General features: G+C 58.0%; 10 protein-coding genes across 10 annotated transcripts; 6 read left to right on the top strand and 4 right to left on the bottom strand.

Annotated features, from left to right (window-relative positions):
* Positions 1-283: 283 nt before the first annotated feature.
* On the top strand, positions 284-2,632 carry CcaverHIS019_0500100 (uncharacterized protein; the record flags this gene model as incomplete). The annotated part of the gene is made up of 6 exons (XM_060601121.1): positions 284-370; positions 512-1,034; positions 1,081-1,266; positions 1,306-1,400; positions 1,442-1,523; positions 2,229-2,632. The coding sequence occupies 6 exons, from the start codon at positions 284-286 to the stop codon at positions 2,630-2,632; spliced, it is 1,377 nt and encodes a 458-aa protein (XP_060457647.1).
* A 345-nt stretch (positions 2,633-2,977) lies between these two features.
* CcaverHIS019_0500090 (uncharacterized protein) lies at positions 2,978-4,605 on the bottom strand (the record flags this gene model as incomplete). The annotated part of the gene is made up of 3 exons (XM_060601120.1): positions 2,978-3,971; positions 4,008-4,137; positions 4,254-4,605. The coding sequence occupies 3 exons, from the start codon at positions 4,603-4,605 to the stop codon at positions 2,978-2,980; spliced, it is 1,476 nt and encodes a 491-aa protein (XP_060457646.1).
* Positions 4,606-5,426: 821 nt separating this feature from the next.
* On the top strand, positions 5,427-6,665 carry CcaverHIS019_0500080 (uncharacterized protein; the record flags this gene model as incomplete). Its single annotated transcript, XM_060601119.1, has 5 exons — positions 5,427-5,574; positions 5,608-5,760; positions 5,798-6,096; positions 6,131-6,435; positions 6,479-6,665. 5 exons carry the CDS (start codon positions 5,427-5,429, stop codon positions 6,663-6,665), a joined length of 1,092 nt encoding a protein of 363 aa, XP_060457645.1.
* Positions 6,666-7,236: 571 nt separating this feature from the next.
* Positions 7,237-9,435, top strand: CcaverHIS019_0500070 (uncharacterized protein; the record flags this gene model as incomplete). Its single annotated transcript, XM_060601118.1, has 8 exons — positions 7,237-7,526; positions 7,577-7,949; positions 7,985-8,366; positions 8,410-8,610; positions 8,670-8,996; positions 9,045-9,118; positions 9,154-9,270; positions 9,310-9,435. The coding sequence occupies 8 exons, from the start codon at positions 7,237-7,239 to the stop codon at positions 9,433-9,435; spliced, it is 1,890 nt and encodes a 629-aa protein (XP_060457644.1).
* An 817-nt stretch (positions 9,436-10,252) lies between these two features.
* CcaverHIS019_0500060 (uncharacterized protein) lies at positions 10,253-10,862 on the top strand (the record flags this gene model as incomplete). The annotated part of the gene is made up of 2 exons (XM_060601117.1): positions 10,253-10,738; positions 10,797-10,862. 2 exons carry the CDS (start codon positions 10,253-10,255, stop codon positions 10,860-10,862), a joined length of 552 nt encoding a protein of 183 aa, XP_060457643.1.
* A 2,257-nt stretch (positions 10,863-13,119) lies between these two features.
* On the bottom strand, positions 13,120-14,174 carry CcaverHIS019_0500050 (uncharacterized protein; the record flags this gene model as incomplete). The annotated part of the gene is made up of 2 exons (XM_060601116.1): positions 13,120-13,903; positions 13,963-14,174. 2 exons carry the CDS (start codon positions 14,172-14,174, stop codon positions 13,120-13,122), a joined length of 996 nt encoding a protein of 331 aa, XP_060457642.1.
* A 476-nt stretch (positions 14,175-14,650) lies between these two features.
* CcaverHIS019_0500040 (uncharacterized protein) lies at positions 14,651-15,666 on the top strand (the record flags this gene model as incomplete). The annotated part of the gene is made up of 2 exons (XM_060601115.1): positions 14,651-14,997; positions 15,090-15,666. The coding sequence occupies 2 exons, from the start codon at positions 14,651-14,653 to the stop codon at positions 15,664-15,666; spliced, it is 924 nt and encodes a 307-aa protein (XP_060457641.1).
* Positions 15,667-16,833: 1,167 nt separating this feature from the next.
* On the bottom strand, positions 16,834-17,442 carry CcaverHIS019_0500030 (uncharacterized protein; the record flags this gene model as incomplete). Its single annotated transcript, XM_060601114.1, has 4 exons — positions 16,834-16,855; positions 16,901-16,916; positions 16,955-17,014; positions 17,070-17,442. The coding sequence occupies 4 exons, from the start codon at positions 17,440-17,442 to the stop codon at positions 16,834-16,836; spliced, it is 471 nt and encodes a 156-aa protein (XP_060457640.1).
* A 609-nt stretch (positions 17,443-18,051) lies between these two features.
* CcaverHIS019_0500020 (uncharacterized protein) lies at positions 18,052-19,319 on the top strand (the record flags this gene model as incomplete). The annotated part of the gene is made up of 3 exons (XM_060601113.1): positions 18,052-18,241; positions 18,322-18,796; positions 18,839-19,319. 3 exons carry the CDS (start codon positions 18,052-18,054, stop codon positions 19,317-19,319), a joined length of 1,146 nt encoding a protein of 381 aa, XP_060457639.1.
* Positions 19,320-19,838: 519 nt separating this feature from the next.
* On the bottom strand, positions 19,839-20,953 carry CcaverHIS019_0500010 (uncharacterized protein; the record flags this gene model as incomplete). Its single annotated transcript, XM_060601112.1, has 3 exons — positions 19,839-20,477; positions 20,527-20,635; positions 20,694-20,953. The coding sequence occupies 3 exons, from the start codon at positions 20,951-20,953 to the stop codon at positions 19,839-19,841; spliced, it is 1,008 nt and encodes a 335-aa protein (XP_060457638.1).
* Positions 20,954-23,631: the final 2,678 nt, after the last annotated feature.

Genomic DNA, 23,631 nt, shown 5'->3' with positions numbered 1-23,631 from the left:
CTTATAGCAAAGTGCATAACACACACTCATATCCTGTTTGTCTAGTTGACATCAATTGTCCAGGGATGTGTGGGGTCGAAGTAGCCCCACTGGAATCCGGGATCGTGACAAACCGGCACGCCCGCTTTTCTCGACCGCCCAGGCGCCGCCACTTGCCCATATCCCACCAGATCTTAATTACCAAGCCCGCAATTCCGGACTCCGGATCCCGGAAATCAATAACTTCAAGAGACACTACAAGCCCCGACTCAGAACCCAGATACCCAGATACCGTACACGTACCATGAGTGATACTCGATCCAGGCCAGACGAAACGATGGACGATGCGCCTCGTCCCTTCAAGAAACGGGCGTACGGATACTCGTGCCTGGTGAGTTCCACAATATGGTAGAGATATCGGCCCCATGGGGGCGGGATTTGACAAGCGGGATTTGACGAGCGGCTGACTGGTGTTAAGGCTTGTAGGGAGCGCAAGATCAAGTGCGAGGAGCCGCAAAACACACCATGCAAGCCCTGTCGTGAAACGAACACGGTGTGCATGGCTGCAGGTCGCAAGGCGCCTAAGAAACGGGATCCTGTGGCAGAGACACAACGCATGGACGACTTTGAGCGCCGTCTTCGGCGCCTGGAAGCCCTAGCGAAGGTGTCGTCTCGTTCGCGATCCAGGACGCCGCCGCAGAAGATAAGCTCTGCACCTCGAACCCAGCAACCGTCGTGGGCCAGCTCCAATCCCGACCATGAAGATGAGCTGGGGCGGCCACAGTACGACCTCGGCTCAGCAGCTCGCCCAGTGTACCACGGCGAGCTGAGCATGTTTGACGAACCGGATCAACGTGGATCACTGGACGCACCGGCCTCATCATCGCCACTCTTTGAAGGGGGAAGTCCACAGTCATGGACGGAGGACCAGCTCCGTGCCGCTGCACGCTTGAGACATCGATACGCGAAAGCCGAAGAGGGCGAAGTATGGGTGGACGCCTACTTTTCCTGGGCCAGCCCCGTCTACGCCGTCGTTCACAGGCCTATCTTCATTCGTGAGCAGGCGAACGTCGCAATTCGGTGCTGATTGCAATAATACAGGCGACATGGCACTGGATGGTCCATACTTTTCCGACTTTCTGCTCATCATCATTTATATCACTGGCATTCGCCTTACATACGGCATGGACGAGCGGGAGCGGATCTTCAAGGGCGAGCAGTTTGTCAGTCTCGCCATGAACATGCTCGCTGAGGAAACTATGGGCCCACCCCGTATCCCCACTATTCGTGAGCCGGTCTGAAGTGCGGGTTTCAGCTGACAAGCAGAAGCGCTCATTGGATTGGCGGGCAGACAGAGTGCGGTCGGCAAGACCAACCAGGCGTGGATGCTCACCGGCATGGCTATCCGAATGATGCAGGAGGTAATTTCAGGTTGTTTTGATGTGGAGGTTGCTAATTGCAGATGGGCTTGCATTTACCTGTGGAGGACGACTCTCGTTTCTCGCCCGAGGACCGTGACATGCGTATTCGCCTGTTTTGGAGCGGTGAGTTAATCGTATTTTGAGGTCTAACTGCAGCGTACTGCTGGGACAAGACCATGTCCCTGACGCTTGGACGAGAGCCAAGTCTGCTCTGTAGGCCAGGCCTCTCGCCTGACTCTCTTCCAGCAGATCCAGACGACGCCGTAGAGTGGACACCACACCTCCCATCAGGTGCAGCTCTTCCGTTGTCAAAGTCCTATCCTAGCACCAAGCTTCTGAAGACATTCACCCTGCGCCACTCGTCGAAGCTCAACATCATCTTAGAATCGATATTGACCAACATGTACTCGCCTGACCGCCCAAACATGCGGTCTCTCTCTTTCATCCGTTCAGCTGTGGACAAGCTAGAGACGTGGCGGAGGAACCTCCCCTCAGAACTCAGGATCGAGGGCCCAACACTCCCCCGCTGCAGCCCTCCAGCAAATGTAGTAATTCTAAAGTATGTTCACCTATCACCGTCCTAGTGGTCTGACGCCCAGCCTTCTCTACCATACGATCTGCATCCTCATCTACCGCCCGTTATTGACCTCCAATAACCGTTCTGCACTCGCCTCCTCTGCACTTAACCATTGTCGCAATGCTGCAATGGGGACACACGAGGTCCTATCACTCTGGGGCCGAACTTTTGGTCACTCGTGCCACCACTATCTCATTCTCTACTGCTGTTTCATCTCTGCGTACGTTCATCCTGTTTGACTTAAGCTCAAGGCAGCGGCGTTGATATCCTACTCATCCGAACGGGCAACGCTTTCATCCGGGAAGAAGCGATCCAGCGAGTCCACCTCTCTCTCGACATCCTGGAGCAAGCATCGTCGCAAGGTCCGGGCATCAAACGAGGCATTATGACGATCCGGACTCAACTCGACTTGGCGACGAAGGACGACCGGACGGTCAAGGACTTGGCGCAGCCTGCTAGTGTGGAACAGACTATGGGGTCGGCACTGCCTCAGCAGCAGGCGTCGACTTCGACATGGCTGCAGGCCGACGTTAGCCTTGACGGTGCCCTTTGGGACCACCAGCTACTGCTAGATATGCTTGATTCTGCCCCTATCAGCACCGAGAACCCATTTTCATTTGGGCATGGATCCAACGACGGGTTATGGGCGTTGTAATTATCCTGTAATTGAGAAAGATTCATTGTTGGCGCATGTACAGTTGTATGGGCTCTATATGCTGGCTTTGCCCTCGCTTCGAGTTTCGGCCCTCGTCACCAGAGAGGTGCTCGCAGTTTTGTCGCATGGGCACCTTGCATGGTCTTTAATATATCATTAGCCGTCCTGCTCTGGCTGGTCAAGTTGCGACACATTGCTTACCACCTGGGGTGAAGTCAGTGCTGGTGAGTGTAGAGACGACGGATATGTATGTTGCGGGTACGAGAATTGTATCAGTGTACGACATGCATGTGCCACAGACAAGAAGACATATTCATAGATTACACTGCTGACATGCCAGTTTCTCTAAATAGTGAGCGCAGCAACCTTGAGCACGCAGAACTCGTCGACGCCGTGGTGGAAGCCGCCCTCCTTGCCGAGACCACTCTCCTTGATACCGCCGAATGGGCTCTCGGCCGTGTTCGCGTTGGCTGTGTTAAGCGCGACGGTGCCGCTCTCGAGCTTCTCAAAGCAGCGCCACGCGCGGCCAATGTCGCGTGTCCAGACGTAGTTAGACAGACCCATATCCGTGTTGTTGCAGAGAGCGACGACCTCGTCCTCGGTCTCGAACGGATAGAGCGAGACGATAGGTGCGAACATTTCCTCGCGGTACACCATGGCGTCCCTGCTAGCACCAAGGACCAGTGTAGGCTCAAAGAGGTACCCAGTACCAAAACGCTTGCCACCCATGACCAGCTTGCCGCCGTTCTTGACCGCATCCTCGACAAGCCTAACTGCACGCGCAGCACCACGCTCGGTCGCGATCGCACCGTTGGTTGAGTCGGTGCTAAGGCCGTGGCCAAACTTGAGCTTGCGCATGCGCTCCTCGACAATAGCGGCAAACTTGTCGAACACATCCTTCTGCACAAACACACGGTTGGCACACACGCACACCTGTCCAGCGTGGCGCAGTTTGTTGGCCATGAGAGCGTCGGCGGCCTTTTCAAGCTCGGCATCTTCAAACACCACCCAGCCACCGTTACCGCCGAGCTCGAGGGTCATCTTCTTGAGCGAGGAGGCGCACTGGGTCATGAGGAGCTTGCCGATAGGGGTCGAGCCAGTAAAGCTAATCTTCTTGACGCGTTTGTCCTCGCAAAGTTTCTTCCCCACAGCGGGCGTGGTCTGGTTCGAAGCTGTCACCACGTTAATGACACCCTTAGGAATGCCGGCGCGCTGGGCAAGGACACCAAGAGCGAGAGTAGTTGTGGGGGTCTCGGGCGAAGGCTTGACGACCATGGTGCAGCCCGCCGCCAGGGCAGTGCAGATCTTGCGCAGAGCGATGACCAGCGGGAAGTTCCACCTGGCAAATGAGCTTGGGCAATGAACGCTGACTCACGGGCAGAGCAGGGCGACAGGGCCAATGGGTACCCTCTGTGTGAAGAAGCGGAGAGTAGGGTTGTCGTTTGCTTTAATTGTCTCCCCCGTGATACGCTCGGCCTCCCCGGCCATGAGCCACGAGTAGGTTACTACGAGGTCAGTTGCTCTCCTAACCGTCATAAGGTTCCGCCCCAGATGTACTGTAGAACGCCAGGAACGCCGGCCATTTCGCGCCCAGGTTCACACCGCTGCAAAAAGTACTCACCGGCGTAGTCGACCTCGGCGCGCGCCTCGATGAGCGCCTTGCCCGACTCCATGACGAGGAGCTGAGCAAGGTCTTCTTTGTTATCGCGGACGAGAGCGTCGAAACGGAGAAGCATACGTGCACGCTGCCGCGCCGAGATCTGCGAGAATGACGGAAATGCCTCGACTGCCGCAGCAATCGCCTTGTCGGTGTCCATCTCATCCATGGCCGGCGCCGTTGTCCAGACTTCACCGTTGGCAGGGTCGACCACGTTAAACGTCTTGCCGCTGGCCGCCGCGACAGGCTCGTCAGCGATCCAGCCAGTCGTGATAAGCAACGAGGAGTCGGCGAGCTTGAAGTTGGGGTGGACCATGGTGGCTCTTGTCGTTGAAAAGTAACGGGGCGAGATTGAAGAAAGTGGACGGGGAAGATCGTGGCCCAGAAGACGTAGAGCTGTTGAAGGGCGCACCGTGGAGGAAAGGTCACGAGTAGCGAAGGCTGTCAGAATGTAAAAGGAACTTGGGCGGCTTATGACTCGCTACTTAAGCAGGAAGAGTGGACACTGTCCTGCTGGCGACGGCTCGGCAAGCTTGTTGACATGGGCGTGAAGCGTTTGTGTAAGGGCAAGGTCCAATAGCCCTCTCATGCCTGTCACCTCGCCTAGCCAGCCTCTGCTCCTGCGTGCGACACCTCGCGCACGCTGACGGTATCTTACCGGGATTCTCAACCGCAATGAAAGACACTGCTCGCATGTTGCCGAAACGAAGCTGGGTGGTAAGTGGATACCGTACGAGATGTTGGCAGTCAGCACGGATCGGAGAGCTCGGAACGGACGACAGAGACGGCTCAGCAGTTCCGTGTGCTGCCTCTATGCGGCCCCCCTTAGTCTGATTTCACGTCTCAGCGCAAGCAAGCATCGCTTGGAGACATGGTGATTTGTCTGGTAAACTGCAAAATGGAGGACGACGTCGAGCGCGGTACATCCGGCCCAGCCTCATCCGACCCGATAGTGATGAGAGGCCCGCTTGGGAATCAACAATCCCAGATGCCGAAGACCCTTGATGTCCAGCTTCATTGCCCATCTTGAGGATCTGGAGGCATTGCATAGATATACATACGACACTGTGCTGCCAGCTCCCGCACGACATACACCTGGTTGATCTCTGCTCATCCTCTGCTCACTCTCTGCTCATCATGACCGTCACACCCACAACTCTGCCCCCGATGATGAAGGCCGTTGTCCTGAAGGGACCTTTCGACGTCAAGGTTGAGGACCGCCCCACGCCGACTGTCCAAGAGGACACCGACGTCATCATCAAGGTCACCATGGCAGGTCTCTGCGGTAGGTGTCCGTAGCCAACAAGCCTGACGGCAGGCTCGGACCTGCACTGGTACCGCGGGCACCAGCCTAAGCCGTACGACTTCATCGTCGGACACGAGACGATCGGACGCATCGTCGAGGTCGGGTCTGGAGTCACGAAGTGGAAAGTTGGGGACATGGTTATTGCACCATTCTCTACCTCGTGCGGTGAGCCTTGGAACTGTCGCTCAGAACTTACAGTTAGGTGACTGCTTCTTCTGCAACAAGTTGTACCCGGCGCGCTGTGTTCAGGTGCAAAACTTTGGCAATCCAGCTGTACCAGGTGGCCAGGCCGAATACTTTAGGATGCCTCTGGCCGAAACGAGTCTCTTTGAGGCCCCTGCCGACCTGCCTCAGGAGCTCCTCATTCTCATGACGGATATCCTGCCCACCGGGTATTCAACAGCCATGAACGCACGCCGTCTTCTCGACGAGGCCCGTCCCGACGACAAGACCGTTCCTCTTCGCAAGGAGGGCGTGTGTGTGGTTATTGGCTGTGGTCCCGTGAGTTGGCCAGTGGTACATGCGCTAACGCCAGGTCGGTCTCTGCGCCATCACGTCAGCGTGCACGCTGTTCGAGACTGTCTTTGCGACTGACCTTACTCTGTCTCGCCTTGAGCTGGCCACCAAGCATGGCGCGATCGCTCTGCCTGCAGACCAGCTGGAGGCAGCGGTCCTTGAGGCTACGGAGGGACGGGGAGCGGATGCAGTACTCGAGGTTGTCGGTCATGAGAGTGCGCTCCTCCAAGCGATGAAGCTCGCCCGGTATTACGGCGTGGTGAGCAGCTGTGGTGTCCACACCCATGACTTCAGCATTCCAGGTGCCCAGCTCTACGGCAAGAAGTGAGTGAATGACCGTTGGCTGAAGGACCCCTGCTAATGGCAGCCTGCGCTTGCAGTTCGGTCGTTGTTCCGTCAAGACGTTCTTCCCGTACGCGCTCCAAGTGTTGCAGGATAACCGGGAGTTGTTCAAGACGTTTGTGGAACACCGCATCTCCTTTGACGAGACCGAGGAATTTTATAAGCTGTTCGAGCAGAACAAGGTCGCTAAGACTGTATTTGTTGTTGATTAGGGGCACATGCAGAACGATATGGGAGGCATGCATTGGGCCAGCACTTGATTAGCGATTGCAATATATCTCTTGTAGATGATTAAACTTGGAGAGAGCATAAATATCATCGCCGTTCAGCGACCTAACAGGGCGAGGCCTGCTGCATACATTGCAAGTCAGCGCTGGTGGTTGCAGTTGCGTAGGAATCAAAACCACAAGGAACGTTACAAAGGCAGTGCAGGTTCAAGCTGACATCGGCAGGGCATCGGACCGCTGACCGCCCCACCCCTGCGGCAATCTACTAAGGTCCTCGGACCTACCCGTTGCGAAGCCTCTCGCAATGCGGCCAAGTCAGACTCCCATCTCGGCCGAGTTGGACTGGCGGCATCGTTGATCCCAGATCCCATCCCACACCCCAGATGCCGCAGATATGGTAGCCGGAAAGGTGCATCCCGGATTCCAATGCTGTCGAAAGTCAGGCAGTTACAGTTCACGACTGCGGGACTCTCAACGACCTCGCGGCACGATATAGTCAATGCATGGGTTGTTCGCAGCGCTATACAACACCCCCCCCACCCCTACGCCTCACAACATGGTCAACCAATACAACGCGAACGTGAAGAACGAGCTGCGAATCCTGACGACGTCGCCCATTCACGGGTACGGCTACCGCCTCAGCGATTTCTGGGAGGGGATCGTTAAGCACCGCGCCCATGCTGTCGTCATCGACGCGGGTTCGACAGACGGTGGTCCGTCGTGTCTGGGTATCGACGACGAATTCATCTGCGCAAAGGAGAGCTACGTGCGGGACTTTGGCCCCATGCTCGAAGCGTGCCACCACCTTGGAGTCAAGATCATCATTTCGTCGTCTGGCGGATGCGGGTATGTCCCTTGTGCTGCGAATTGAAGAACAATTAGCTGATCGAAAACAGTGATGACCGTTCCGTTGACCACTTTGTCAACGTTGTCAGAGAAATGGCCGGTTCGAGCGCCTACTCGTTCAAGGTCGCGACGATCAAGACTGAAGTGTCCAAGGATGTAGTACGAAGCCATCTCCAATCTGGCCAGATTCAGCCTTGTGGCCCCGTACCTGAACTTACTGAGGATGCACTGGACAACACCGTCAAGATTGTCGCACAGATCGGCCCCGAGCCATACCTCAAAGTCCTGCGCGAGCACCCCGACGTGGATATCATCCTCGGCGGGCGGAGCTACGACCCTGCACCCTTCACCGCTTTGGCAATGTACCATGGCATGGGCAGCAAGGACAACTACGGTCCTGCGCGACACATGGGCAAGATTCTTGTGAGCTATTCTGGAAGGTTCGAAGCTGATGGAAGGAATGCGGCGGTATCTGCGCGCGGCCAAAGGCGCGATCTATCCTTGCCGTTCTGCGCGAGGACAGCTTCGATCTCGTGCCTCTCCATCCCACTGAGAGCGTTACGCCCATCTCGGCAGCGGCGCACAGTCTGTACGAGAAGACACGTCCGGACATCCTCGATGGCCCCGGCGGCAAACTTCTCCTTGGCAATGCGACGTACACTCCCCTCCCAGGGGGAAGGGTTCGCTGCGCCAACGCAATGTTCGAGACAACAGAGTACATGGTGAAACTCGAGGGCGCTCAGCAGCTGGGGTACCGAACCGTGTTTATTGGCGGCGTTCGCGACCCGATCCTCATCGAGGGCATCGACGCCTTCCTCGACAAGGCAGCAGAGTACACGAGTAAGCCACTTAGGTAACCTCGTCGTGGTGTGCTGACAAACAGCGTCTCTTTTTCCCGCTCTGCAGGATGGCTCCGCCAGTATCCTCTGGCACGTGTACGGCCGCGACGCCGTCATGGGCGAGCTTGAGCCCGTAAAGGCCACGCCCCACGAGCTCGGCATCATGGGCGAAGTTGTCGCGCAGACCCAGTCCCTCGCCAACGCGATTGCCAACAACGTCCGCGTCGGATGCCTGCACAACTCATGTGAGTCTAGTGGTTGAGTTGCAGAGTAGTAGGCCGTTTGGGTCGAGTTGACAGCGCAGATCCGGGCCAGCTGGCAACAGGAGGCAACTTTGCTATTCCGCTCAGTCCGCATGAGCAACCGGCCGGTCCCGTATTCCGCTTCTCGGTCTACCACCTTATGCCATGTGCGGACCCGGCAGATTGGCCCATCGAGGTGATGCAGCTGGGTGTCGCCCCTTCTCAAGTGGCAGAACGTGACGCCAACTACGCCCCTCATTATCCTCAGCCTCAGGTCGTAAACTTCTCTCAGAACGGTAGCGCGGCGAACGGCCACGCGACGAACGGACACGCCGCGAATGGCCACAAGACAAATGGCCACCTCAACGGCGAGGCGAAGGACTCAACTAGTAAGCCCCGAGAGACAGGCGACGCGTTCGCCCCGAATTTACACTCAGCACCCAACACCCTGCGGTATCTTGCCAAGGTCGTACGGTCCAAGAACTCGGGACCGTTCGAAGTGACCATGGACGTAAGTCACTGCGCCGTACGACGCTGATGCGCTAGGTCATGTTTGACACGGAAGAGGTGTTCGACCGAGCGGAGCGGTCGGGCGTCCTGAACCGCAAGCTCATCAAGCGCCTGTACAGTGTCCCCGACGACAAGATCCTCACGTGCATGTTTGTAAGTGGATGGGAGTATGTCGGGCTCAACTCACGCCAGTTCCGGCCCGCGCTGGCTTGGAAGATGACGATTGTGCGGCCGCGCGAACAGGGCTCCATTGGAGAGACGGACACGTTCGGTACTGCTCAGCATGCGCCGCTCCTCGACGTTGAGATACCCCTTTAGCCTGCTATGAACCACCTTGAGGCCGGAAGTACTGTTGAATGCTGGCATTTGTTCAATACTCAGTTGCACCTGACTGCCGGCCACCGGACGCAACGGGGTTGCGGCAGGACTCCCGCGCCGATCGGCCCGAGGTTTCCGACGACCCCTTGCGTCCGGCTCGAGTGCGGTCGTCCACCCATTGCGTCCGCGCCCACCCACCGTACACTTACATGGTCGTTCCACCAGGAAACTCGACCCCACCTTCACGCGCTAGATGGATATCAAAGCTCGGCATCGGAATGTGACCCGGTCAGGAGATCGCGAGCCGTTGCCTCCGAGATTAGATTGTCCGTCATCCTGGCCCTCTACGCCATCGTCCTTATCGCAGACGTGCTTTGAACGCTTCCCACTCACTCTTGCCCCTGTATCTGCTCTCGCTCTCGCTCTCCCTCCCGTACCTTCTCCGCCGTGGGGGAGCACGCCCACTCACGCGGCACGGACGTGCCGTACCGCCGCGGTGAGGTACTGCGCCTGATGCAAGGGCAGGCTGTTACCGTGGGGCACTCACCGGACCGCGTGTGAAGGGCGAGGACTGTTCCACGCTTGACCACTCAGCAATCTGTCTGCAGTGGCCTAGTGCCGGGTAGGCCGCATGCGTGAGGTTGACGGCCGGAAGGGGGTTGGCGGTGCTCTGGGGTGAACGGTCGGCTGCAACGCCGCGGCTAGATGCGCAGGACGCGTGAGCGGGTCAGCGTGTCGAGAAGAGCTCTCTCAACAGGAGTTGTCTTGCGCGATGGACGAGGTGGAAAGCTTGTTGTCCCCCGACGAGCCGACACGCATGGACCGAGCAGAGCCGTGGCGTGTCGACTCCTCCGGCGCGTTGCACGACTACCCGCTCGCCATCGGCACAGGCCCCGCGCAGAGGCATGGCGCACCCGGCGTGTCGCTTGCGCCGCTGACGTTGTACGACCGGGAGCAGCACGAGTACGACGACTACGATGAGGAGCAGCATGTCCACAGCTACGACGACGCGCAGCGCCGCCACGACCACGACAGTGCCTACCGCTACGACGAGCTTGACCTCGAGGAGCTGTTCGACCGCGCCTCCCACAGCGACGACTTGCAGCACGGCTACAACGATGGCCGCGACAGCGTCTACGCCTACAACCCCGCGTACGACAACGGCGAGTGGGACGCACCGGCGCCGAGGACGGTTTTGCCTGTTGATGCGGAGACTCTTCCGGCCGGTGAGCAGCTCGAGGACGTCGCGGAATCGCGGGCCTGCGCGGCCGCGCTGGGACTGCGTCTCGAGAGGATTCACACGGTGAGTCCGTGCGATGGGCATGTGGCCCGAGGGCTGGTGACGGGCAGGCTGACTCCAGCGCATGCAGGAAAATCTCGAGCTCTCCACGGGGTACGCGCTGTTCCTTTCGATCGTGGCGGAGTAGCGTGGCTGGACAGTGTGGAGCACAGGGCGATCCGTGGCGCGGCGGGAGACGAAGTTCAGCGTGTGCGCGCGCGAGACTCAGTTGTGGGAACTGTGCTCGTGGACGAGGGCCAGGTATCTCATGCAGCAGGCATCGTTCAAGGACGGGCAACGAGGCCGAGGTGTGATGGCCATGTGATTGGCACGGCTCGCGAGGGCTGTACGGCCAGGGCAGCGCCAGTCCCAACGGTTCTGCCGCACGGTGAGCCGCGTCAGTGCTCGGAGTTCCAAGGGGGAGAGGAACAGAGGGGTTCTGCTGGCGCATGCCGGCGAGCGGGGAGGACGCGAAAGGCCACAGCTGGCCGGCGGGCGGCTCACCGGCCGACAAGGCCGTGCTGCACGGCCGCTGTACATACGTACTGTGGCCAGCGTTGGCAGCTCCAATGCCAGCAGTGGACAGCTGCTTGGTGGAAAAGACTGCGCAGTCTGCAACTAGCAGCCTCTGAGCGCTGCTGCACCTGGTCAGGCGAGGCGGCCAGCAATGAGAATGAGACAGACAGGACCGTGGGTGCGAGTCGCAAAGCGGGACCGTCATAGCGCTGCTCTGCGCGCGACGCGCTGGCAGGACCGGGCGCCACACCAGCGCTCCGCCAGCGCCGCGGCCGGGGCGGGTGAGCTGGGTGGACAATACAGGAGTTGTCACCGACACTCACCCCGCACCCCTCGCACCTGGGACCGAGCCCCACATGCCCAGTCAGACCTGAGTGGAACCGCCAAACATTGGTTCGGTTACCCCCCCCGGTCCTCCACATCGATCTTAATCGGCCACATTCAACAGCCTCCTGGGCCGCCTGTCAAGTCCTGGACCACCTAGGCTACATGGGCGAGTATCTTTGGACCCCTAGGTGCCGTCCATTCACCCTCGAGTGGACTCCTCACTGCCACAGAGATCGCGGCACGTTTTTGCGTATCACCCAGGACGTGCCAATCAAGTTTATCGGCCGCTTTCCACAGCCCCCTGGGCTGTTCGGCAAATGCTGTACCGCCTAAGGTGGGTTGAGGAGCGTATTTTGTGAGCACTGGAGCGTCCACTGACCCCCAGGCGGTCTGCCAACTGCTACAGACATTGGTGGGTTTATGTCGGCCACACCCAGGACGTACCCATTCAGTTGTATTGGCCACTTTATTGGTCCCACTGATCATTACACGGTCTCCCGGGGTTAGGTGGGCACACGCTGTACCGTAAACCTGACGCCCTCAAAGGCAGAGAATCGGTCCGATCACCCGCTCCCCCGCCGTTGCGCGTCGCGGCTCGTGACGTCTGTTTTTCGTCTTGCGTCCTCAAGCCTCTGTCTTATGTCCTGTGTCACCGCTGGTCCAGCTTCCTCTGCTGGTACCGCTGTCGTCTGCCGCTGCGATGGGTAGTGCCGCATCACTGCTGGCGCAGCTCGACACGTGCGATACGATACATCTCGGCTACAAAAAAGACACCAAATAGCACTTTTTGAAGCGGCCCGCCGCCGGTTTAGTAGCACTTCGCAGCATGATTTCAGCAAGTACACAGTCTCCTACAAAAACATTATCGGTGATGCGAGGGGTATACATGCATATTGACATGCATTCAGACCTTTGGGCAGCTTTCTTGTGCATGTATGGATTTCTATGCAGCACAAACTGGAGTCAAAGATATACAACTTGCATGACTTGGGGTTGCCAAATAGTATGTTGGCTGGGAAAATCCTGTGTTAAACGGCCACGCGGCCTCACAAAGTGCTATTGTGGTCTTTCTCAGATCCCGGTCATCCCACAACGCAGTCGGCCTGCAGGTGTGCACGTGAGCATGGCGGGCGTGCACGCGCGTTGACGGCCTGTCTCACGCCAGCGTCCGCGCCGCTGTCTGCTTCAGCCTCTGCCTTAGCCTCGTCGCGGTTGAGTGAAATTGAGAATTGAGACTTCTTGGGGATGACAACTGGGACTCGTGATCGCGACTAATTTTTTTCAGCTGTACCTGAATTTCCTGACTTATTTCTTTCAACCGCAGCAAAAATCAGTCGAGCGCTGCTACCGCTGTACCACGCAGTGTTGGCCACCTACATGGAGTGAGACGGCCACCATTGTACCCGGCCACTAGACGCCAGTGACGCTGGTTAAGCGGCGCGTGGTGGATGTGCCTTGGTCGTACCTTCATGGGGCGAACGAACGAACTATACATGTGAGGGGATGAAAATGGGAATGCTACAAGAGACACCGGCGCCGGTGTGCGTCGGCTCATGCTATCCTCACGGGTGCGCGGGGGGGTCGGCTTTGAAGGCGTGCGCCAGTTGAACCGCGCAGTGGTTGGGCCGCGTGCGGTTCACAATGGGCTGGCCGTTGTCGAGCCACCCAAAGTTGCGCGAGTACCGTAACTGACCTCTGCGACAGTGGCGGCGACCGCCGGCAGCAACATATTCCAGGCGCATGTGGATATTGCCGACAGCCAGAGACACATCAGGCCGTTGGGCGGCAGTCATGTAGCCAAGCTGGTCGGCAAGGCGGCGCGCCAGCCAACGCATTGAACGGCGAGAAAGGAGCGGAACAGGAGCGTCGCCGAGATCCATCACGATGCGGTCTTGCTCAGGAGCGTTTGGACAGTATGTGAGACGGATGACGGCGTTGGCTGCATGACAGGCAGCGATGAACCCTCCGACCATGTCGCTGCTCCCCTCAGGGGGGCGGCGGTGCTCTTGGACAGCAGCGACAGCATGTGGCTCGAGAAGGTCGGTTTCGTGATCACGTGCGTATCCGACGACGTTGTCGGGTTCGCACACCAAAGGAAGACCAGCCAAGCCGGGCTGCTGCCGGCGCATGCGGGGGTGATGCGTCACCACCTGGGCCGCGGGGGCATGCAGGTTGAACGGCCACTGGTCAAGGACAAAGTCGGTGATGGGCAGTGTGTCCGCGCTGCGCTTGCATTGAAGATCGTCATCATTGTCCACCTGGCCACGGCCGGGAGTCACCCAGGACTGGGCGTGGAGCGTGATACGCAACGGAGGCACTTGCAGTGGAACCAGAGCATTGTCCATCCTGGAGGGAGTCAGCACATGAGCTGCGCGGGAGCGCCCGAGTGCATGTGGTGTACAGACTGGTGAATCATGGTGTTGACCGGTCGCCGCATCTGCACATCCGTCATTGGGACAATACGGATGGTCGTGACCAGCTGTCCGTTGATCCATCGTGGTATGGCCAACAACGGGTTGACGAAAGCGTCTGTTGCAACAGGCTTCAGATTATCACGCGTCGATGTTGGTCTAAACTCAAGTATACGGTCGGGCCTGTCGAGGAGTTGGCGATACATGATGAGGGAAGACAGTGGGATGTTGATGACACAGTGTTGAAGACGTTGAGTATGAGTACGTACCCCTCGCACTAGGCCACCACCAGGCTGTCAGCACGTGACCCGAGATCACCACAATGAATGGTATGGCTCGTCCTGGGTATAAGAGCGACCCTTGTAACCGTTTCTGTCGTACTTTCACTTGCATTTGTTACTGGCAGAGCACCACTGTACACCGCGCATGGCTGGGTGGACTTGAATCTGTAGCACTGCACCAGCGTACATACATCCGCTGGCTACCAAATCAGACATTACGCATTAGGAGCATAAAGGGACTGCATTAGGAACAGGCAAATGCGTTTTGCCTCCGCGCCAACAGCCAGTCAAGAAGGCGTCATCCTTGTCATCCTCATTCATCTGCATCCTCACCATCCCCCAACTCGCATCCACTTCGCCGACCGACGCCTAACGCCTACTCCGTCACCTACAACGTTGCCATGCCGAAGGCTCCGCGCGGTCTCTCCTCTGGCGCTAAGCCGCGGCGCTCGACGCGCGCTGCCCCCGTCGCTGACCCACCCACACTACCCCCCCACCCCCCCACGCAGCCGCAGCTGTCCCTTTGTCCCGTCGTCCCCGCCTGGGTTCGCCGTGACTGGTCCGACACTCCGCTTGACATGCCCTCGTTTGTAGGCACGACGTGCCCCGCCATGCAGCTCGACTGGGCTGCGCACAACGCCTCGGTCGCCATCCACGACGTGTACACCTACTACGGCGGCGCGTGGGACACGGTGCGCGACCGCTCGCTCTGCGTGTACCTGGCGGTCTGCGATGTTGTCCTCCAAAAGTAGGTGTTGCGTGCGGGCAAGCGGTGGCGGAGTGTCGGCTGCGCCGCTCGGCGCGCGTCATGGGCTCTTGCTGGGGCACTGACATTGCCAGGAAGCGTCAAGCGTCCAACGACCTCGGCGACGACCCGCTGCCGCCGTACCGCAAGTGGCTGGCCGCGCGCAAGGATGACGTGCGCGACGTGGTTGCGCTCGCCCAGCGCGACTTTGTGCCGCTCGGCATCGCGCTCGACTATGGCGCGGCGTGTTCGCTGGCCCTCGCCGCGCTGCAGATGGTGTATGAGGAGGGTTACGACGCTGAGGGTGGCCCGACTATTGAGGACGAATATCCGCCCCTCGACGTGCGTGCGTTCGGTGAGTTCCGTCCGCGCGCCGACAACATTGCGCGGTACGGCCTGTTGGTGTGGAGCACCTCTGTTGGCAACGACTCCAACGAGGGAGGCGTCAATGGCGAGCTGCGCGCTTGGATCGAGAAGCACGGGTCGCTCGACGGCATGTTTTCTTCCTTGGCCTCGCTAAAGGGCCTCCCGCCTTTCCCGCCCGGTACGCGCCCGCCGCCCCTCCCTGCCGCGGCCGACTGTGCAGGATGGACTGTCTCATATCTCGAAGACCCGCCCGAGTTTGACGGCCCCCTGCCGTCCCTCGAGCAGCTCTGCACGCCCTCCCGTTGAGCGTACCTCCTGTCACCTGCCGCCTTGACCCGCCACCCGACTCCTTTCATGTATTGATAACCATTCATGTAACCTGTTGTTTGCCGTGTGCGCCTGCGGGGAAGCGCTGGAGGTGCTTTGGCAGGTACTAACACCGCCGGTCTTTTCCTACCCGTGCCCGCTTTACCCAGGTCAGTTGGGCGTAGGTGCGCGACAACAGTGTCCTGGGGCACTGCAACGAAGCACATCGCCCAACCCCTATATATGTGACATGATGAGAATGGAAGTGATACGCCGACGGTCCATGCTCCTGCTCCACTTACGTAGACCAGATATTTCACTGTGGTTCATCTAGGGTTAGTGTGACTACTGCGTGCGTGCCTCGTCACTCGGAGCTCAATTGCAAGTCGGGTCTGTCAGTGGTTAAGTAGTGCTGCTCCTGCAAGACGGCCCCCTGCGACTTCAGAGATCCGTCCAAAGTCGACCATCATATGTACATACATGGGAATCGGACGGACCAATGCGATGTAAATAGGTTCGGGATGGCTCAGGAAGCCGGTGCATGCGTACACGGAGAGAAGGGCGGACCCAAACCAGACAAGTGTACTCAATCGTGTTTGTGTAGGACCCTGACAATGTGAGGAATGCATGAAACCGAGTTAGAATGTAAGACTCGTCTCTAGAGGTGACCGGTATTTTGGCGATACAGAAGTGGCAACCGAGGTGACGGCGGTACAACCGAGGCCGGAGGAGAAGGTGCGGGTCCAGGGGTGCCATGCCCTCGGGTGCCATGCCCTCCATATCTCTTCAATTCATCAAGACCCTCTTCCCTCCACGCGACAACCACCCTATGTACAACAACAACAACAACCGCGGCGTTTCTGCTCGACATCGCTTTCCCCAATAGCAATGCTCACTGTTCGCGACAACACCGACATCTCCGACACTGACAGTATCGGAGTATACGACAAGGACTTTTGGTTGCCATGGTGAGTGCTGTCTCGTCGAGAAACGCGACTGTCTTCGTGTTGGACTGCTTTGACAAGCACCTCTCGGGCCAAGTAGGCATTACCAAGCACTCGGCGGCAACCGCGTCGACAATGAGTTTCCAGGGATACACATGGGCTGAGTGATACCCCTTCCTTGGGAGGAAGCTCGCGCTCAAGGCCCAGATGCTGTCGCGCTTTCTCAGGGACTTGCCAAGTTGTGTCTTGAAAGTCAGTGAGCTGAGATTGCTGAGTTCGTGAGCGCTCACCTGTAGGCCGGAAGGCCTTTTCTGGCCGGGGTTTGCTAACAAAGCATCGTTGACTCGTGTCCGCCATTTGGATGCCACATTGGGTGGCGTGACGTAGTTGACGGGGTCCGACGACTCGGCAATGTCAGAGAGGATGCTCAACGACGAGGTAGCGTACGCTGCTACGTACCTTCATAGTGGATGAAGAGGGCAAACTTGCCGTCCCACATCGTGTTGCCGATGGTGCACAGCTCAAACTGTCGCTCACGTCCCAGCCCGTACTTGATCAACGTAGCGAGAGCAATCTTAATGAGTTTCAGGTACCCTGGTGGGACGTAACAGCCTGGCATGACAGGGATGTTGAAGACTTGGCCCATTTCATCCCCTATCGTGATACACGGCTGGTTCGAGGATGTCGGGGCGGCCACTGGAAACGAGGAAGCATCAACAACGGTCAGGGTGAGAAGGGGGAGGGAAGGTGTCGCGATTGATTTGGCAGAAGTGAGGCGACGGCGTTGGCGCTTTGGGAGCGGGTTGGCCGCCGAGCCGCGCGGCGTGCCCATTGTTGAGCTGGATCGATATGGCGCGTAAGCAAAGAGAGAGAAAGAAAGAGAGAGAGATGGAGAGCGTCGAGTTGGATGGTTCTTGGTTGTTTGGCTGGCTTCACTGTCAAATACTGTTGCACCATTCTGTTTACGTAAAAGGACTATGGTCGTTGATCGGTTGAATAGGGCGGCGCTATGGCGCACTCTTGTTTTGTATGGCCAGCTAGCTGTCTGGACATTCATGAAATACAGCAGCGAGAATACGGGTAGAAGCGTAATGGTTTCTCGCCTTCGTGTGGCACCACTATGGCGTTCACCCTCGCCGCCTTGGTCAAGGGTCACTCTCAATCTCGCCTCTCAAGCCAGCTCTTGAGAGGAACCCAAAGACGATACGATTACGTGCCCGATAACCGCGTGGGTGATAACCCCGTGGCCCTGAGAGCGGAATGGCAATTAATTACGTAACACGTTGGGGCTGTGAGCAGGGTGGCGACTTTTGCATCGAGGCCATCCATCCACTGCCTCACGCTTCATTCCTTGTCACCACTGCCTCACCATTTCCCCATTGCTGTGGCCGCTGTCCGTGCCCCACCTCCCGTTTCATTGCCTGCCCCAGGTTGCGCAACCATGTCGCGATACGACAACGTTCTGGTCCCAGTGCGCGACCGGTACCCTTTGAGCACCGAGACCCAAATCGATATCTGCAACGTTTCACCGTTCAGTGATATCAAGCGCATCAAGGAGCTTGTCCGGGACATTACGGGCGTTGCGACCGATGCTTTTGTGGAGGTCGAGTCCCTGCGCGCGGGCAAGCAGTGTACGTTGCGTTTGTTTTCTGCCCGCACTCTGGTGCTGTTACCTTGCGACCGCGCCTGCAACACCCCAACTGACTCCTAGACCGGATTTCTTACCCGTCGTCTGAAGCTGCAAACCGGGCGCTTGCCCTGCTCAACAGTCACCCCGCCCTAGACGGGGAGGGCATTGACTTTGGCCGGCCCGGTGACGCTTTCTACCCCACTCTGACCGACCTGTTCACGATCCGCACTGTCGAGGCTGTCACCTGCTTGGGCAACGGAGCACCTCGAGAGGTGGGGTGCTACAAGTATAGCAAGGACGACAACAACGGGCCCTGGACCGAGGACCTTGCGTGGCCTGACGGCGTCCCGACCCCGTCGCAGGTGTACGACGCAGCATCGCAGTATGGTGCAATCCACCACGTAACAGTTATGCTGCGCGAGGACCTCGACGACTGGTATGAAGACCCAGACCGCTCGGGACCTTGGGAGGCCACTGTACAGTTTTTTGATCCTGAAGACGCCGGCCGGATGGACCAGCGTGTCGACGAACAGACGCCGTTTGTTGGTTGGCTTGTGTGAGTTTATCAACAGGCGAGATCCGGGCTAACTTGTCAAAGCGACGTGTACGTGCTGGACACAGATGTTCATGCCCAAAAAGCGCTGTACCATGCCAACGAGGTGCGACGCGCGCAAGGCTTGCCGCCCCTTGGCCCGGAGACCATCAAGATGCGGGTTGAGCAAGCCAGGGCCAAGGAACGTCAGGCGGCAGCGGCGTCCGCTGCAGCGGATGGCACCATGCGCGCCTTGGACGGCTCGACGGAAACGCAGACGCAGAACAAGGACGTCTCCTCCGACTCGCCAAAGTCGCAGCGCTCTCATGCTGGCTCCGACTCGAAAGCGTCAAGCGGCTCATCGACGTTCAATCCGCAAACGCCGCCTCAAGCAGACAGCACGGGTCTGGCGGACAGTCATGTGGTGCGTGGCGACCACGATGAGCAAGTGCGCAGTCAGCGTCTCGGGAAAGAGCAGGCGGAGGAGCATGGATGTAGCGGCGGGCTACAGGACCTTACAGAGGACTACCGCAAGAGTGGTGCGTGAAAGCGCCAGTGATTGATGTGGGACCGTTGTATGCACTATAGTATCGCGATAATGAAAGTGTTTGTGCCTTGTTGCACATTCGAGCTGGCTAGTTTTTCACCTCGAGAGGAGCCACGCCGCACTGAACTGGGCAGTCAGCAAGCGGCTATATTGCCGTGTAGCGACTGCCGCGTGCTACCCTTCAATGGGCTTGAGAGGTTCAATGTGGGTGCACTATCAGCGTCCAGTAGGAACCACAGCACATGGCGAGACTACTGGGCAGTATAGCCAACTTTAGCGGGTTAGTCGCGACCAGCAAGCCCTTCGGGTACAAGTCAAGTTGTTCTTCGACGAGCAACGGTTGCGGACCGTGGTCAGATACGGCGACACTGATAGATGGAGAGCTCCTTGTGTTCAACAACCACGGCCCAGCAGCCGGCCCAACTACCCTGATAACACGCACGCACCGCGGTGAAACACACACAACTGATATATCATGTACATGTACAACGCAAGGAGTGAACGTTTGGGTGGAAGGCTCTACGCGACGCTTGAGCGACAGGTTGACACAGTGGAGGAAGGTGATTTGGTTCTCAGGTGATCGTGTTCCGATGACGCCTGATCGACAGTGTCATCGACCTCTTCGCCAAGGTCGAAGGTTCCGTCCTCTTGAGTACGCGCAGCGGCTGAATGGCCTCTGTAGCTCATCGGCGACGACGTCATCGGCGACGAGGTCGGAGTGCACAAGGACTCGTCGGCCGTTGTTCCATCAGTCGAGGCATCGCGCGCGCTATCACTGTCCATATCAGTGTCGTTGTCTTTGTCGTCCTCGACATCGAGGACCCGCTTGCCGTCCCATGTCATCGTGAACGAGCGAGAAGGTGTTGCTTGCTCCCCATTCAGCTCGACCATACGACCATACCACACCATGTTCTTCTCTAAGTCTCCCGGGCCATAGCTGCCGAGGACACCACTAGAAGCAGCGGTTAAAGGGGGGCGAGAATAGGCCTCGCGCGTGTCAATCCGTTCCCATAGTTGATCCATGCAGTTCACGATGAGCTGTGAGCGCTGCTCGGCGGCAGCGCCCGCACCTCGCTCGGCTGGGCTCGATTCGACATGCCCCCATCCAGCGAGTACTTTATCGCCATCGGGGATTTGCAGCTTCAAGAATAGACTACCCTGCAGACGTCAGGAAAGCAGAGAAAGAGGGGGGCAAAGAAACACGCACCTTGCCTGCAATCTCGTCCGTCGCGTCGCGCAGCCACTTGTGCCAAGCCTCAACGCTGTCCGTAAGGGTCGTATGGGCAAGGACACATTCCGAGCGGACTTGATCGTTACTAGCTGTCAGCGCCACTTTGACTGCACGGTGGATGGTGCATACGACACAATACTCACAGCATAATCACGACGTCCAGGACAGCCATGTCAAAGTCCACACTCTTGACATTCTGCAACGTCCCGGCCTCGACCGCGCCCATAAGCCTGCGGCTTGCTTGCTGCGCCGCGAAGCGTACCAATAGCGATGGCACAAGGTCGGTCATCTTGCACCCAGGCACATAGTACGTCTCCTGCGGCCATACATCGCGCGGGAAAATATTCATGTCGTCGGGTTCCGTCCAGTCGTACGTCGAATCGTCATATTCGGCGCAGGACATCGGTAATGAGGGCGGAGCAGAGAGGGAAGGCGTTCCCAACAGAGGTCACCGCGTTGGTGGGCGGGTGCGTAGATGGATGGATGGGTGATGGATGTGATGAATGTGGTGGATGATGACACGATGAGCAAGACGAAAAGGGAATCGTTCGTCGAGTGGCAACTGCCAGCTGCCAGCTGCCAGACTGTGACGTGGAAAGGATGACATAAACATGAGGATGCACACGCAATCCTGGATATATGGAACCCCTATGGGGATGACCTAATAGGGAATGCGCTATATGGGGGTGGGACCAATAAGGATCGCCATACAAGGGAATAGCTGGAGGCTAGGGATGTTGACAGCAACACTGGGCGCAGCCAGATGCCTGCTGAGAATCAACTACTGCAGTAAATACACGTCATTTATTCAGTCTACTTGAAGCCGATTACTAAGGTAGCCCGTTTCTAACTCCACCAATCCTAGGGACTAGGGGCTGGAATCAACAGTTTCCGCATTTTCGGGGCTGAAACCAACAGTTTCCGCATCTTCAATACGTCAATACCTGTGCACCTGTGTTTGCACCATACCAACAATAACAACTCGCAACGACGCTGCTCGACAATTCGACAACAACCACTCCACCAACAACCAACCCCTATAGTTTTCAACCCCTTTGCTCGCGCTTCACTCTGTGTCCCCGATCCCTAAACCCAGATGCCAGATCAAAATACATCCGTGTCTTAGGGGTTTGAACCTTCCTTCTGTGGCCTGCCTCGCATCACAGACCCGAGCCCATGGGGATTTCATCATCACCATCACCTTCACCATCACCCTCACCATCACCATCACCATCACCCTCACCATCACCTTCACCATCACCTTCACCATCACCTTCACCATCACCCTCACCATCACCTTCACCATCACCTCCACGGCCTAGAACACTCGCGCCAGTTTGAACCTTCCTTCTGTGCCCTGCTTCGCATTACAGACCCGAGCCCGTACGCAACAAGCTCCGTCCCCTCAATGGGAGGTAAACAGAGTGCCGAAGCGGCCGAAAGCCCGCTGCCGCAAAGCCACCACTTAATCGCGTCCATCCTCGCCCGCGATCAGGTGTCGGCGTCGGACATCATGTCACTGCCCCACCCCATGGTCCGCACTTCCGACCAGCCCACTGACCAGGTCGAGCAGAACAAACCGATTGTGAACCGGTTTCTCGCGGTTCATTGTGATCCAGTGACCAACGCGCTAGAAATCCCCATCCGGCCTGCAGATCTGAGCCAAACACTCTTGGATGTCCAACGCGAACTTGGCTTTCAAGAGGTTGTCGCCACGGAGGATGTACACAGGTCGCTCGCCATCAACCTATTGTCAAAGTACAATCGCGCGGCTATTATCCAGGGGGAGAACTGGGCGCAGACTCGACTTCTGGGAGACTTTGCCGCTTTTAACGCGGGAGTCGCAGAACTTTTCAGTGAGTACGTGGCAGGTCTACATTGGCATTTCGAAGGACAATCTGTCATGACCCACAATCACTGAGTACTATGTGCCTAGTCAATTGTGTAAAGTCGCAGAGCATAGAAGTAAAACGATGGGTACACCGCGCGGGGCCTTTCCATGGCCATTCCGTTCCATGTGTTCGCTGCAGGCAACCCGTGAGCATGTCACTTGATTTGCGTCCTGTCCCTGTCTTGTGAGGAGAGTGGAGTGCAGTGCCGGTAGAACGCTGCTGACCAGCAGACCTCGAGTTGGAGCCCGGCCGGGCTGTTGATATTTGCAGCCAGCTGCGCGTCTGCTATGGCAAGGGTGGGACGGCCTTTGCCGATTTTGGCCTGGCCGAATCGGGTTCACTCGTCGAGGTTGTGCGATACCTCGGTGCGCTGGTAGAAGTCAAGCGTTTCGGGCGGCTCCCGGACAAGTCTTTTCACCTCCTTCTCCACGCATGGTCCAAAGAAGTGGAGTTTCATCTCCATTACGAAAGAGGCGCCAACAGGATGTGGTTCAGCAGGAACGGGACGAGCATTGAGCCTGAGCTTGAGCGCGCTCTCCACTTCATTGTGGAAGCCGTGGCGTACAGCTGGGCAGCCCATACCTGCTTCGGGATTATCACCAATTGTCTGGCATGGGTCCCCACCCACCTCCGCGTGTTAGGCCACCGTCGTGAGATTGTATATGGCTGCCCAGCCGGCAACTACAACTCTGGGCAGATGGTACCCGGTCCCACCCGGTCCTTAGGGGGTTAGGGGGTTAGGGGGTTAGGGGGTTAGGGGGTTAGGGGGTTAGGGGGTTAGGGGGTTAGGGGGTTAGGGGGTTAGGGGGTTAGGGGGTTAGGGGGTTAGGGGGTTAGGGGGTTAGGGGGTTAGGGGGTTAGGGGGTTAGGGGGTTAGGGGGTTAGGGGGTTAGGGGGTTAGGGGGTTAGGGGGTTAGGGGGTTAGGGGTTAGGGGGTTAGGGGGTTAGGGGGTTAGGGGGTTAGGGGGTTAGGGGGTTAGGGGGTTAGGGGGTTAGGGGGTTAGGGGGTTAGGGGGTTAGGGGGTTAGGGGGTTAGGGGGTTAGGGGGTTAGGGGGTTAGGGGGTTAGGGGGTTAGGGGGTTAGGGGGTTAGGGGGTTAGGGGGTAGGGGGTAGGGGGTTAGGGGGTTAGGGGGTTGGGGGTTAGGGGGTTAGGGGGGGGTGTTAGGGGGTTAGGGGGTTAGGGGGTTA

This window comes from Cutaneotrichosporon cavernicola (assembly GCF_030864355.1).
Source record: "Cutaneotrichosporon cavernicola HIS019 DNA, chromosome: 5".
Taxonomy (NCBI): Eukaryota; Fungi; Basidiomycota; class Tremellomycetes; order Trichosporonales; family Trichosporonaceae; genus Cutaneotrichosporon; species Cutaneotrichosporon cavernicola.
The sequence above is the reverse complement of the archived record's forward strand: the minus strand, read 5'-3'. Positions and strand labels throughout refer to the sequence as shown.